The following is a 14,271-nucleotide window of genomic DNA, read 5'->3' on the forward strand; positions in this document are numbered from 1 at the left end:
GAACACTAGGGGAAGAACGGACACTGGGGGGCGCGAGAACACTAGGGGGAGCACGAACGCTAGGGGGAGAACGAACGCCAGGGGGAGCACAAACGCCAGGGGGAGCACGAACGCCAGGGGGAGCACGAACGCCAGGGGGAGCACGAACGCCAGGGGGAGCACGAACGCCAGGGGGAGCACGAACGCCAGGGGGAGCACGAACGCTAGGGGGCAAGGCAGGTGGCTTAGCCTGCGGGGCGGCCAGAGCAGTCTGCGGCGGCCCCTGCGGGACAACAGAAGGGACCGTTGTCCTCTCCGGGGCTCTGGACGGCTCTGGAAGCCTCTCCGGAGCTCTGGACGGCTCCGGAAGCCTCTCCGGAGCTCTGGACGGCTCCGGAAGCCTCTCCGGAGCTCTGGACGGCTCCGGAAGCCTCTCCGGAGCTCTGGACGGCTCCGGAAGCCTCTCCGGAGCTCTGGACGGCTCTGGAGGCCCCCCCGGGACTCGAGGCAGCTGCGGAGGTCCCCCTGGGGCTTGAGGCGGCTCCGGAGGCCCCCCCGGGGCTCGAGGCACAAGTAAAGCCCGAAACTTGGGTGTAGCAGGCGGCCTCCGCGGAAGGGTCAGAGCAGGCGGGACCTCCGGGGCTGGAGGCGGCTCTGGGGGCCTCTCCGGGGCTGGAGGCGGCTCTGGGGGCCTCTCCGGGGCTGGAGGCGGCTCTGGGGGCCTCTCCGGGGCTGGAGGCGGCTCTGGGGGCCTCTCCGGGGCTGGAGGCGGCTCTGGGGGCCTCTCCGGAGCTCGAGGCGGCTCTGGGGGCCTCTCCGGAGCTCGAGGCGGCTCTGGGGGCCTCTCCGGAGCTCGAGGCGGCTCTGGGAGCCTCTCCGGGGCTCGAGGCGGCTCTGGGAGCCTCTCCGGGGCTCGAGGCGGCTCTGGGAGCCTCTCCGGGGCTCGAGGCGGATCTGGGAGCCTCTCCGGGGCTCGAGGCGGATCTGGGAGCCTCTCCGGGGCTCGAGGCGGATCTGGGAGCCTCTCCGGGGCTCGAGGCGGATCTGGGAGCCTCTCCGGGGCTCGAGGCGGATCTGGGAGCCTCTCCGGGGCTCCAGGTGGCTCTGGGGGCCGCTCCGGGACTTGAGGCAGAGCAGGCCGTGAAGGCCGCTCCGGGACTTGAGGCAGAGCAGGCCGCGAAGGCCGCTCCGGGACTTGAGGCAGAGCAGGCCGCGAAGGCCGCTCCGGGACTTGAGGCAGAGCAGGCCGTGAAGGCCGCTCCGGGACTTGAGGCAGAGCAGGCCGCGAAGGCCGCTCCGGGACTTGAGGCAGAGCAGGCCGCGAAGGCCGCTCCGGGACTTGAGGCAGAGCAGGCCGCGAAGGCCGCTCCGGGACTTGAGGCAGAGCAGGCCGCGAAGGCCGCTCCGGGACTTGAGGCAGAGCAGGCCGCGAAGGCCGCTCCGGGACTTGAGGCAGAGCAGGCCGTGAAGGCCGCTCCGGGACTTGAGGCAGAGCAGGCCGTGAAGGCCGCTCCGGGACTTGAGGCAGAGCAGGCCGTGAAGGCCGCTCCGGGACTTGAGGCAGAGCAGGCCGTGAAGGCCGCTCCGGGACTTGGGGCAGAGCAGGCCGTGAAGGCCCTTCCTGGACTTGGGGTGGAGCAGGGCGAGGGCCCTGCCGTCTGGGCTGGGCAGGGGACAGGAACACAGACCACAGCTGTAGGGAACCCGGCTGGGCAGCCGGACGGGACCGGCGGGACCCCCGCGGGCCGGACCCTGGGAAGATCGCCAGTCGAGACCCTTCAAATGATGCAGGGCCGGGAACCGCTGGCTGGGCAGCTGGAGGTCTGGCCAACCGGGAGGCAGCCCGACCACGGCGCCTCCGTGACCGTCCGCCCCGGGCGCTGGGAAGCTCAAGGGCGAGGGACTCCCAGTCGCTGGGTGGCGAGTCCTCCGGGTCACTCCACCACCCCGGTGGCATGATAAACAAAAAAAAAATAAATAAAAATTAAAAATTAAAAAAAAAAAAAAAAACTCTGCTGGGTCCCAAACTGGCTGGTTCCTTCTGTGACGGTACGGGTGCTGGGACCCAGGCGCAGAGTGGGGGAAAAAAAACACGAAACTCAAAAAGGGAAAATTAACAAAGATTTACTCACACAAAAAAAAGGCAAACACAACCAGGGAACAGGCAAGGCCACAAAGGGCAAAACAACAAACTCAAAACATTAAGAACAAAACACAGAACAGAACACAGGCAGGCAGGCAGGGTACAGGCAGGTGGAACACACAGGCAAACACATAAAAGAAACACCAGAAAATACATACGGGTCAGGAACAAAACACAAACGGGTAAAAAACGCAGGCAGGTACAATGGGTCTGAAAATTCATAGGCAACAAACACAAGGAAGAACAAACGCAAGGAACCAGCACCCGAGTCAAGGGAACAGAGAACTTAAATAGACAAGGGGTAACAAGACACAGGTGAACTCAAAAAACAATCAAACCAGAAGGAGGGGATAACAAGACACAGGTGGGAACAATGATGGGATAACGGGACAGACAATAATACAATTAACAGGGGGGGAGCAGGACACAAAACAGAAGTGCCGCCATCTGGCGGCCCAACAGGGGAAACACAGACAGGAAAACAGGACCATGACAACTTCTTAATTATTGCCCTAATAATGCAGATTGTATTTTAAGATGTTTAGCTATTTTTTATAGTCATTGCCTGGTTTTACTACATCTGTGTATATACCTTAATAACAAACCCAGGAGATAAACCAGCTGTGGCAAAGTATTTTGAAGGAAAGCAATGTGATAAATAGGTAGACCGGGGGATGGTTCTAACATCTTTGATTCCAAAATGTATAACTCAGTGAATGTTTGGCTGTGGCTCTCAAACTTTGATCTGAGCTGCCAGTATTTGTCTGCTACAAATAACAGTCATTTAGACATTGACTACAATATTGCAGAATATGTGAGTTGATGCCAAACACAAAGAGTTCCACTGTTACAACCTTCCCCACTCTTGGGGCAAGTTATGATGCTAGCTGGGGATAGATGTAACAGGTACAGATAAATTTGCTTATATCAGGTGAAATTTACACGCAAACTTTAGAGAAAAATGTCTGAAAAAACCTGAGGTACATTCTTTTCATTAGAACAAATTAACAATAAATACTTTTAGTCTTGCAAATATAAATGCCTTTTTTATTATATCACACATTTCTTATTATATTTTTCAAATAAAATAAATTTTATTTTGTCTTAATCTTTTAAAACCTTAAAAAAGCTTTATTTTTGAAATACAATTCAGATCTTAAAACTTAGAAATCCCGCCAACATAAATATTGCTCTTCTGTCACGTTTATCTTGAAAAATGAAAATCTATTTTTAAACATAAAATCTCTTCCCAAATCAACATAGCACAATGTGTTTGTGTGTGAGAGTGAGGGAGAAACTTTCCATAAATTTAACCCCAGTCACTGCAACTGTTAGAGCCACCACAGTTCCTGTATGTATTTGGAATGTAGTAGTGTATCAGTTTTGATTAGAATTTTTGTCCCCAAAAAATGACTACTTTTGTGAATTATGATGTGTTTCTTGTGACAGGTATCAGTTCTCAAGTAACAATAACAACTAAGACCTTCCTGAGATACAACCAACTGAACTATCTCATCAGAAGTATAAGAAATGTTTACAAAGACATCAAAATCATTGTTGCGGATGACAGCTTCAACCCACAGAAAGTGAACGGCAGCAACATTGAGCAGTACTTCATGCCACCTGCACAGGTACAGCTTTTAGAAGAGATGCTGGAAGAGTTTTAGTACATGTACAGTATGCACATGGTGCTACATTAGGGAGAGACATAGGGCTGGATTTTAAAAGATAATAACCTATGGTAGTCAGTATTCATTCATTCATTCATTCATTCATTCATATTCATTTCTGTGTCCAGTGTTGAGTGTTTTCTGCTGTGCTCTGTGTTGAGTGTTTCATGCTGTGTTCAGTGTTGAGTGTTGCATGCTGTGTTCAGTGTTGAATGTTTACTAATGCACTTTTTTCCTGTGTCTTTTCTGTTCTAACCTGTAGGGCTGGTTTGCTGGCAGGAACCTTGCCATCTCGCAGGTCACCACTAAGTACTTCCTGTGGGTGGACGATGACTTTGAGTTCATAGACAACACAAAGATTGAGAAATTTGTTGAAATCATGGAGGCTGTGCCTGAACTGGATGTGGTGAGCATGACATTTCTGCCAAATGTGGTCCTTGGAAGGTAGTTTTGACCAGCAGATGGACAAGCGGTTCTCTTTGTTTTGACTCAGTTTGAAACAAATTCCCTTTATATACACCTGTTGATGGACTGTTCCTGTTTCGGCAGCTGGGTGGATCTGTAGGCACAAATGCCTTTACTTTCAAAGTCCTGTATGAGGAGGGGGATGAGGAAGGTGGCTGTTTGAGTAAAATCCCAGGAAACTACCAGCCAGTTCCGGGCATCCCAAACTGCTTCTACACCTCTGGGGTTGTCAACTTCTTCCTGGGCCGGACAGACGCCGTGCGCAGAGTGGGCTTCGACCCACTGCTGAAGAGAGTGGGCCACTCAGGTAAGGCCAAGCGTGTGTACGAAGCCCCCTTCCCACCCATGTTTATGAAAAGCTCCTTCTCCACCAGGTTGTAAGAACTAAGCGCGAATGGGAACTATCCACAACAGGGACTAAATCGGTTCCTGGGGCGACTTCCTGTTTGCTTTCACACCGCACCTTGAGAACCGTGTTGTAAGTTTTATACAGTCTATGGTTACAAGTCACTGACTCAAATTCCCTCGTCCTCCAACCAGGTACTGATCACCTTGCTGTGCTAAAGTCACAGATTTTTTTTGAGTTATAGCTACGTGTTTATGTGATAATTTCTGCAAGACCAGGTAGATCCTGAGCTGAGTCCAGCAGTATCTTCAGAACCAGGACTCCTGGGAAATGTGTATGTGTAGGTGAATGTGTGTGTGTGTGTGTGTGTGTGTTTGTATTAAAAAGATCCCTTAAATCCTCAATAATACACCTCTTTACTGTCCTGGTGGTTGCTCAGGCTTCAGTGTTATAGAATAATCCACCAGACTTTTATCTAGACTTTCTATGTTGTAAATATTTTAAAAGTATTACTGTTTTATTCAATGTTTATTGTCTTTATTCTGTGTTATTTCCTCATTTAAATCATGCCTTTATGGTGCTTTTTAAAGCAATTTGTGCTCCATACAAGAAAAAGTGCTGTTTGGTGAAAATTACCCATGGATGTATATGTGGTTAGAGAAAGAGTCTAGAGAAGATTTGAAATGAAGTATCTTGCAAAACTACAAAAAAACAATGCATGGTAGGGCAAAAGCTAATTACAGCCGACAGAGTTTTGCAGGGTGTGTGCAGAAAGCGTATTCAGGATATGATTATGGCCAGGATAAGGCTAATTATCCATATCTATCTGTAAACTGTGTGTGTGGAAACACTGTCAATATGTACGAAACTGTAAAACTTGGTACATAGCCACGGGATAGCAGAATCGTTACCAGTAAAGACATGGGGCTCTAGTTCTCGGAATCAATGTCACACGGCGCATGAACGCAGCGAATGGGGCGGCGTGAGGCGCACTGGGCGTGGCTTGTGATTGGTTGGTATTTTCGGAACCAGAGGCGAGCAGCGCAGAGCGGAAAGCGCCGCGGCGCACCTGGAAACAGGGCCGGATTACACTGAATATATGATGAGCAGATGTTCTGCAGCTGCATTTGTTAATGGCCAATCAAATGGCCAATGCTCATTCCCTTTAAGAGCCCTGCACATTTCGCAGAGTGTGCGGCAAATGTCTGTAGGGCGGTACAGAATTGGGCGGTCACTTTAAAAATAAAAATAAAAATGAGTTAGAAGGTATCTCATAAATAACAGAAATTCAATCGAATTTGTTCAGATTTTTCTGTCATAATTAGAACATTGCCTAAACCATTTATTATGGGTCAGTTTTAATTCCTCATTAAACCTGTAGCTAAACATTTTAAAAATGGAAATCGGTACAATTGGACCAGGTCCATCAGCAGTCTCTTTACACTTTCTCATCAAAATACTGTCCTCTAATTAGAAAAATGCTTAGCTTTCAGAGCTGGTATGTTTCCGCATATCCAGTGCTTTTCAAGTCTTTCAACAGCTTGGTACAACTGCACGTTGCACCACTGCCCTTATGTTGTGAAAGTATTTTCGAATAATTCCATCATATTAAAACACTTTGTATTTGAAAATCCATCATTTAAAATGTTTTTTTAAAGACATATTGTAAAGTAATTGCAAATACATGCAAATGCTCCTTAAATGTATTTTCAAATACGTTTTGTAATTTAAATACTCAGTATTTGTTAATGCTGAATTTGTTAATGCTGAATTTCAAATTATTTTCTAAATAAGTATTTAAAATTAATTAAAATACTTTATTTGACCCTGGTCTGCCATTCACAATATGCTTCTTGGAACCAAAAGCGTTCTGTCTAATAAGTATTGCAGATTTATGCAGTTATTTTTCGTTACCTCTGTTATTACTGTCCCACACATACTTTGCCGTTGTAACATCGGACTACGTTAACCTTTGTTTAAATTGTACATAAACCATTTGCGATCACCTCAAACTTAATGTGATTTATTATAGTATACTAGTGTATTCTCTTTGTATTCTAGTGTATTTTCACTGTTTTTGATCACATTACTTCTAATTCAATAAGAAGTGAAAATTGTTACAATTCTGCCAGTTCTCCCCTAAATATCTTCTTGACCATGCGTGGTAATGACATTCTGTGACCATCAGTAATTTGAAATAAAGTTTACATACCAAAAATCTTTTTTCTCTTCACAGAAATATTATTATTTTATGTAGAAAAATACTTCCACTAGTAAGATGTGTTATACTGCTCAATTATGTTGGCATAAACTGATGCATATAGGAATTTCTAATGATTATTATTTCTTTCACTCAGATGCTAATTATTTCTAAATTTTTGATTTAAGATTTAAAAAATTAAATAGTCAATGAACAGTGAATGCATTTTGTCCTACTTCCGGGATTTATATCAAAGTCTATACGCCACAGGTGTGGCCTGAGCAGGCTGTTGGCGAATGATGCAAACGACAGACTGGAATGACCTGAAAATTCCGATGAGCTGCCAGAATTGCACAGCTGCGCGCGATATTGACGGGCACACTCCGAGCGGTGGCTCCCCTCCCACTTTGGCACACAGCCACCCTACTCAGGTGCGTCAGATATATGATATTTCCACTGCGCTGGCTGGAGCGGAGAACCCCTACATCTGCTACAGTCTGTGCCTTATAAACAGCAAACAATGCTTAGAAGTGATGTGATTAAAATAGGATTAAGGCAGACCGTGGCATTATATATCCATATTTGTCCATGGTAGTGTAGGTAGTGTAGTTTGTTTGTTTTTTTTGGGGGGGGGGGGGGGGGTTTATCTGAGCCATACTGCATCATGTCTTCTTTGGCAGATGCTTGTTGTTTCAAATCAAATCAAATCACAGCTTATTTAAATAGCGCCTTTTGTGCAAGATTGCAATATAAAGTGCTTCGCATAGTAAATATCCACAAAAGAGCTACAACAACACTGAAATGTTAGAAAGACATTAAAATAATAATAAAATAAAAATAATAAAAACAATAATAATAAGAATTCTAACCATAAGAACAATAGTAGTAATAAAAAACAAGTTAGCAGAGGTTATAAATGTAAACGCAAAATAAGTGAGAGGAATAAGTGAAATAGCAAAAGTGAAATTAACTATGTAACAGCTAAACAAAAAAGGTATGTCCTTAAGATTTTGCTTAAAAATAAATTCTGAAGGCAAGCCATTCCAGAGGTGAGGACCATAGACGCTAAAAGCTGCCTCCCCACTGTAGGTCTTTGTCCTAGCCGGTGGGTCAACTGAAAATCCACTGCCAGAAGAACAATGGGATCTAAAGGGGGCATATTTTACAAGCACGTCTGGAATATATTTGGGTGCTAGTCCATTGAGTGATTTGAAAACCAATAAAAAACAGGCAACTGCCAATTTTGGTAATGTTTCTGATGTGGGCATCAAAATTCAAATATGCATCTAATAGCACACCAAGGTTACTAGCTTTTGTGCTAGGGATTCTAAGTCAATGCACAGTTTCAGTCTCAGTGCTTTTGTCTTGTCTTTGTTCAACTCCGGGAAATTACGTGACATCCACAAGTTCACATGATACATACAATCCACTTAACCAGTTTGTCAACAGCACTGATGCCGGTGGGTGATATAGATATGTATAATTGTGTATCATCCACGTAACTATGAAAAACAATCCTGTGGTCCCTTATAACATTACCCAGTGGCAGCATGTAGAGGCTAAACGACACAGGACCCAGTATGGAGCCTTGGGGGACCCCACGTGTTGTGCTAGCATTGGCCGAGGAGTGGTCACTACTGGTGACAACATAGCCCCTTCTTGCATTTTGAATGTCATCTCCTGCCAGCAGTAACTGGAGCACACCTGTAGAACTTGTGTGATGGGTGTGACAGGTATGGTTTCAGAGAATAAGAACTCTCGGTATCCAAACTGACACTCTTTTCCGCCTCAGGTTAGTCTCAGATGGGGCGGCAGGTACTTAATCAAAACTGTCAGGATGAAAGGAGTGTAGTGTTCAGGTGAAACTATAACCTCACTGAAGGCTAGAATTACCTGACTGGGGGCAGATATTCCATTCTAGCCAGCAGAACACGCAGACACGCCAATAAAGTAAGCTGCTGTATTTGAAAAAAGATATTGTCTGATAATCCCCCTGGAAAATAACATAAATGCAAGAGGATTAGGAACGTTCTAATTCCCATGTGCAGTATTGTACATGTACAGGCCTGAGTGTAATATGGAAAAACCCCAGGGTGCTGTCTCTACGGCTCCATGTCTTACTGATTTGGAGAAAGGGGGTGCATAAAACCATCAGAGTGCTCCTGGAAAGACAGCACCCAAACATGGCACAGAACAGCAAACCAGTGTTTACATGCAGTGACAGGACAACAGCACGCTCAGTTCAGATCACATAACAGACACATCACAGACATCAAACTCTTTGCAGAAATGGCTAAAACAGTGGGTTTTGAACCGACAGAGAGCGTTACTGTTGGCAGTCGATGACTTACTTTTTTTTTTTTTTTAAAGCTACAGTGACATCATCTATCTGCCAAAAAAAAAAAACTGAATGCTGTATGGTTCAGATAGCAGCCAAAAAAGGACATAAAAGGAATAGGTTTTGCCTCATTACGTTTTAATCCTATTACACACGTTAGCATTTCTTGCTGACCATCTGCTATCCTGTGGCTATTCAAGTTTTACAGTTACGTACATATTGACAATGTTATATTGGCATATTGACGATAGCTATCCCAAATATTTACCTGAAGGGAATTTGTTAGTTCAGTGCATTCTTTGGAATTTGTCCATCCAAAGCATGTGATCTCATCCTGTCCACTCAAAGCACGAGATCCCATCCTGTCCAACCAAAGCATGAGATCCCATCCTATCCACCCAAAGCATGAGATCCCATCCTGTCCACCCAAAGCATGAGATACCATCGTATCCACCCAAAGAATGAGATCACATCCTGACCACCCAAAGCATGAGATCCCATCCTGTCCACCCAAAGCACGAGATCCCATCCTATCCACCCAAACCATGAGATTTCATCCTATCCACCCAAAGCATGAGATCCCATTCTTTTCACCCAAAGCATGAGATCACATCCTGACCACCCAAAGCATGAGATCCCATCCTGTCCACCCAAAGCACGAGATCCCATCCTATCCACCCAAACCATGAGATTCCATCCTATCCACCCAAAGCATGAGATCCCATTCTTTCCACCCAAAGCACGAGATCCCATCCGATCCACCCAAACCATGAGATTCCATCCTATCCACCCAAAGCATGAGATCCCAACCTGTCCACCCAAAACGCAAGTTCCTATCATGTAGTGAGATGTATTTGTATTGCATTTAAAAGATGTTTGAATGATGTCCAATGATAAATGTAATGTATCTGTTGGCACTTCATCAGCAAGTATAGCAGAAAAGGTTCTGCTTCTATTCTTTATACTGTGCTATAGCCAGGCCTTAAACAATTGTTATGAACAGAACCGGTAATATACTTGCTATGCCAACGGCAACATGCAAATGCACAAATATGAAAAAGATAATTTGAATAGTCATATTCACACAAATTATATTATAGCACTATGTGTGCTATTCTGTCCAGCCCTTTCGAAGCCACTTTTTAAGAGACTTGCACATAGCATTCTCTTGGGGCTGCTGGGAACTGGCTCAACTTGTTAAGGCATTTTTATGCTGCGTAGTTGGGCCCCATGGTCTGATATCGAATCCAGACTGTGCCAGAAATGTATCCAGTAAATTGTTGGTAAATGTAAAACCTGATATTAATATTGAATGAGTTCAAAAAGTTAGATTTTTTGCAACTTTGTTTTTATGTGGAGGTTGTGCTTACATATATATGTTAGGGGAAGACCATTTAGTCTTCAGCATTGAGCAGCACATTTTTATGTGGTGTGAGAGATTCTGCATAGCAGTTTGGGAGCAGCTATGATATTGTATACTAGATTAATTCAATGACTAAAATCATTTCTTGTTCAACAACCCATATGTAGATACTAGTGCAAATGTTTTATTGTCCCAGGGTGTTTCCGAAAGTACCTTTCCAGTTGTGTTTTAAAACCCTTAAAAATATTCAATATTGACTAATATTTTGTTTAATATGGTTTTTAAAAATGTCACATGAACTACTAAAAGGGCTTAGCAGCATTTCTACACCTTTACCCTCATCGAGAATGCCAGAATCTATGAATATGCAGATTGGCAGAACTTGCTGTTGTGGATGTATAGCAACAGGGCATCAACACATCAACTGTCACAACAATGTTAACTAGTCAGCTTTCTGTGTGCTTAGGTTTCCGTTTACCACATCACACTGCTGTAATTTACATATCTTTGCATAGTGGACCGTGATAGGTTTGACAAATTTGTGACATCACTAATTTTTCTCGCACATGCCATGCTTCCAAGAGGAGTTCACCATTTAAAAAACACATTTCTGAGTGGAGGAGGTCTTGAAACGGTCCAAATGTGGTTCGTTTCACGGTCATTTCGCCCTGAAAACATCCCCACGTCTCTTATATGTTCCCACTTTCCTGTCCTTTCCTCTGCAGAGTTCTTCATGGACGGGCTGGGGGAGCTGCTGGTGGCGAGTTGTCCCGATCTGTCGATCGGACACCAGGCCAAAAGAGCGGACACGAACGGCGAGTATTACAAGTACCGCATGCCGCCCAGGAGCGACACCGACAGCAAGCTGGCGCTCCACTTCTTCAAGAACCGGCTGAAATGTGTCAAGTACTGAAACAGCTGAGAAGGACTTGCGTGCGCTTCAGGGAGCGCTGTTCAGGGATATGTGTGTATTTACATCCACATCTTAAAAACTACTACTGTGCGTTACATACTGGTCCCTAACCGGGCCTCCGTCTGCACAAGGAATAGTGCATTTTTTAAATTATTATTTAAATGTTTAAAGAAATGTGTATTTGAATTCAAATGTGATTGCTGGCAGTGTATTGTTTGCAGGCGCGTCTTATGCGACCCACTTAGCATTTCAGGGGTTAATTATGCCTGAGTGTAGGCCCTGGGTAATTTCAGAGGGGTTTTTAATCAGGCATATTTTTTAACAGCATATTTGATATGTACATAATTCTTACAGGTGTAATTTGCTTAGGGATAGGACCACAGCCATGGGAAATGTGATCCCTTTTTCTTCACATGAAGCATGTGTTTGTAGTTAATTCTGTGTGTATGTGTGAAATTTGTGCGTATTGTGCTCGATATGCACAGTGCCTTGTATCACACACTGAGACTAAGGACCATTCCGTCCCCTGGTACCCTTTGTTAATTATCCTTTCTGAAATTGTCATTCTCCGACTGCACAGTGCTGATCCAGGCAAATCAGCCTCCTCCGTTTGTCCTTTTCTTTCCATCTCAGCGGCCTGAGTCGTTTAAAGGCGGCGTCGCCCGCATAGCGTTGTTGACCGATGGCGTTCGCCGCGGCGGGTGGCGGGGGGGGGGGTGGTTGCGCCTGACGGCGTCTGCGTTCTGAAAGGACGAAGGACGCGTACGCGCATCGGGAGAAGGGCGACTTCGACATCGAAGCTCCCCCCTCCTTCGGTTGCTTTGCTTTTTCAATAATAGCAACAATGACGCATCCCTCCGATGAATTCCGCGGAGGTACGTCGACCGCATTAATCCAGTCGCTACGGCGACGCCTGGTGGACAATCGCAATGACTCTTGAATAAACAGTTGCGGAAAAAAAAAACCAAAACGCATGGCCAATTACATTTCAGGAATTTAGCAGATCCTCTTACATTCACGTCTCATGTGTTAAAACATGCAAACAGTTTACACTGCTGAATGTTCTTCTGACACTTTTGTGGCGAGTACCTTGCTTAAAGGTACGGCTGCTGCCCGTATTTAGTTTCCTAACCCGTACGTAGTTTCCATTGCCACTCACTGTTCCTGATACGCCACAGAGTGCACTTTAAGCAATGCTGCGTTCTCCTGTCAGATGTCTGGAGCTATGTGGGTGGGGCTTTCTTACTTCCTGGATGAGAGACCCCCCCCGGAAAAGCTTGGCTGCTGCTGGTGCTGCTGCTGGTGCTGGTGCTGGTGCTGGTGCTCCGTTTGGTGGACCGGTGCGGGGGTTGGAATGCCGTATGGCTCAGACGACAGGCCAACCCTAACCCTTTCACCCAGGACCAGGCAGCTACCGGGACACTGTGCTGCAGGAGGCGCTGCCGTCTCCTGGATGTGACCGAGGCCCTGACTCGCTGTGGTGATTAAAGATGTCACGGCACTTTACCATGAAGAGGAGTGGGGCTGAGGTTCCGTCTACGCACAGCCGAAGTTGTGGGGCTTCCTGGTGTCCTGTGAAATATTCCCAGTGTAGTTTAGATTGTTCCGGGACACTGTGGGATGCTTGCGGATTATTCCGGAAGTTTCTGCAGTGAACAACGTGTCTGAGGACTGCCTTCTTTCCTCTTAATTGTGTTTCTGCAGACTGTAGTTTTGAACCTTTGAATATTTTTCATCAGATCTATTTTTTATTTATTTTGTTTTTATCTGGGCACGTAATATTTCAAGTGTGATGAATTTCTCTTGTAATTGTTTAAAATCACAGTTTTTTTTAAGTTTTTTAAAAATGTTCGCTTTGAATAAACATACTGATTTTCAGCCAGGTCTTCCTACAGTATGCATTGCTGTGTGATGGCACTGGATGGTACATCACTTGAGGTTTATGTAAATAGCTGTTTGAAGCCGATCTCCCTGATTCGCTGGGGCACATGCTCTCCTGCAAAGAGCAACGCCCACAGACACCGAGGAAGGCACCTCAAGTGCAACTCAGCATGCGTACTTGCAGGTGCCCGGTCCCCCAGCAGGGGTCGTTAGAGAGCAATGAGATGTGGATCCCTGAAGACTGACACTACAGCCAACCACTACCACAGTAGGTCCCAGACCGTGGGACACATCCACACACTGGAACAGAGCCTTCACAGATACCAGACCATGGGGTTCATCCACACACTGGAACAGAGCCTTAACAGATACCAGACTGTGGGGCCCATCCACACACTGGAACAGAGCCTTCACAGATACCAGACTGTGGGGCCCATCCACACACTGGAACAGTGCCTTAACATAGCCACAAGGCTACGGTGCTAGGTAATAGAAGTCAAATAGGCAATTAAATGTAAATACAATATAAACTGACCTTGATAAAATTCTGCTGTGGTTCATTTTTGTCTGTTGTATGACCCAAAGTAGGAAAAGCTGAAAAATACAACATCAAAAAGAAGAGTGAAAAAATGTAAATATGGGCTTTAAAAAAATTCAAATGGATGAGAAATTATCTTGATTGAACAGCCATGGTGAAATAAATTAATGAAATGGTTTCGAGAGTATTTATGATGAAAAATGTATCCCACTGGAAAAATAGCAAAATACAAAATCTACTGTGAAATGTGAAAAAGTGTGCAAAATCAATATGCAAAATCTTAAATGTGTGCTTTTCCTATTTAGAATGATGAGAATTTATCTTTATTCAACAAACATGATGAAATGAATGAAAATACGTTTGAAAATACAGTATATATTTATTTTAAATATTTTATATTATATTTCTATTCAGCCTGATGAGAAATCATCTTCA

The 14,271-nt window shown here is 45.3% G+C and overlaps 1 protein-coding gene across 1 annotated transcript in view; it reads left to right on the forward strand.

Moving 5' to 3' along the window:
• The window catches only part of LOC118216683 (beta-1,4 N-acetylgalactosaminyltransferase 2-like), a 46,261-nt gene extending 32,962 nt beyond the window's left edge, over nt 1-13,299 (forward strand). The window contains exons 7-10 of the mRNA XM_035398080.1: nt 3,572-3,753; nt 4,055-4,198; nt 4,342-4,564; nt 11,230-13,299. Coding sequence (XP_035253971.1) covers nt 3,572-3,753; nt 4,055-4,198; nt 4,342-4,564; nt 11,230-11,417 — 737 coding nt within the window. The 3' untranslated portion in view covers nt 11,418-13,299. The remainder of the gene's footprint in view (nt 1-3,571; nt 3,754-4,054; nt 4,199-4,341; nt 4,565-11,229) is intronic.
• The last annotated feature ends 972 nt before the right edge of the window (nt 13,300-14,271 follow it).

Source organism: Anguilla anguilla, chromosome 17 (assembly GCF_013347855.1).
Source record: "Anguilla anguilla isolate fAngAng1 chromosome 17, fAngAng1.pri, whole genome shotgun sequence".
Lineage (NCBI taxonomy): Eukaryota > Metazoa > Chordata > Actinopteri > Anguilliformes > Anguillidae > Anguilla > Anguilla anguilla.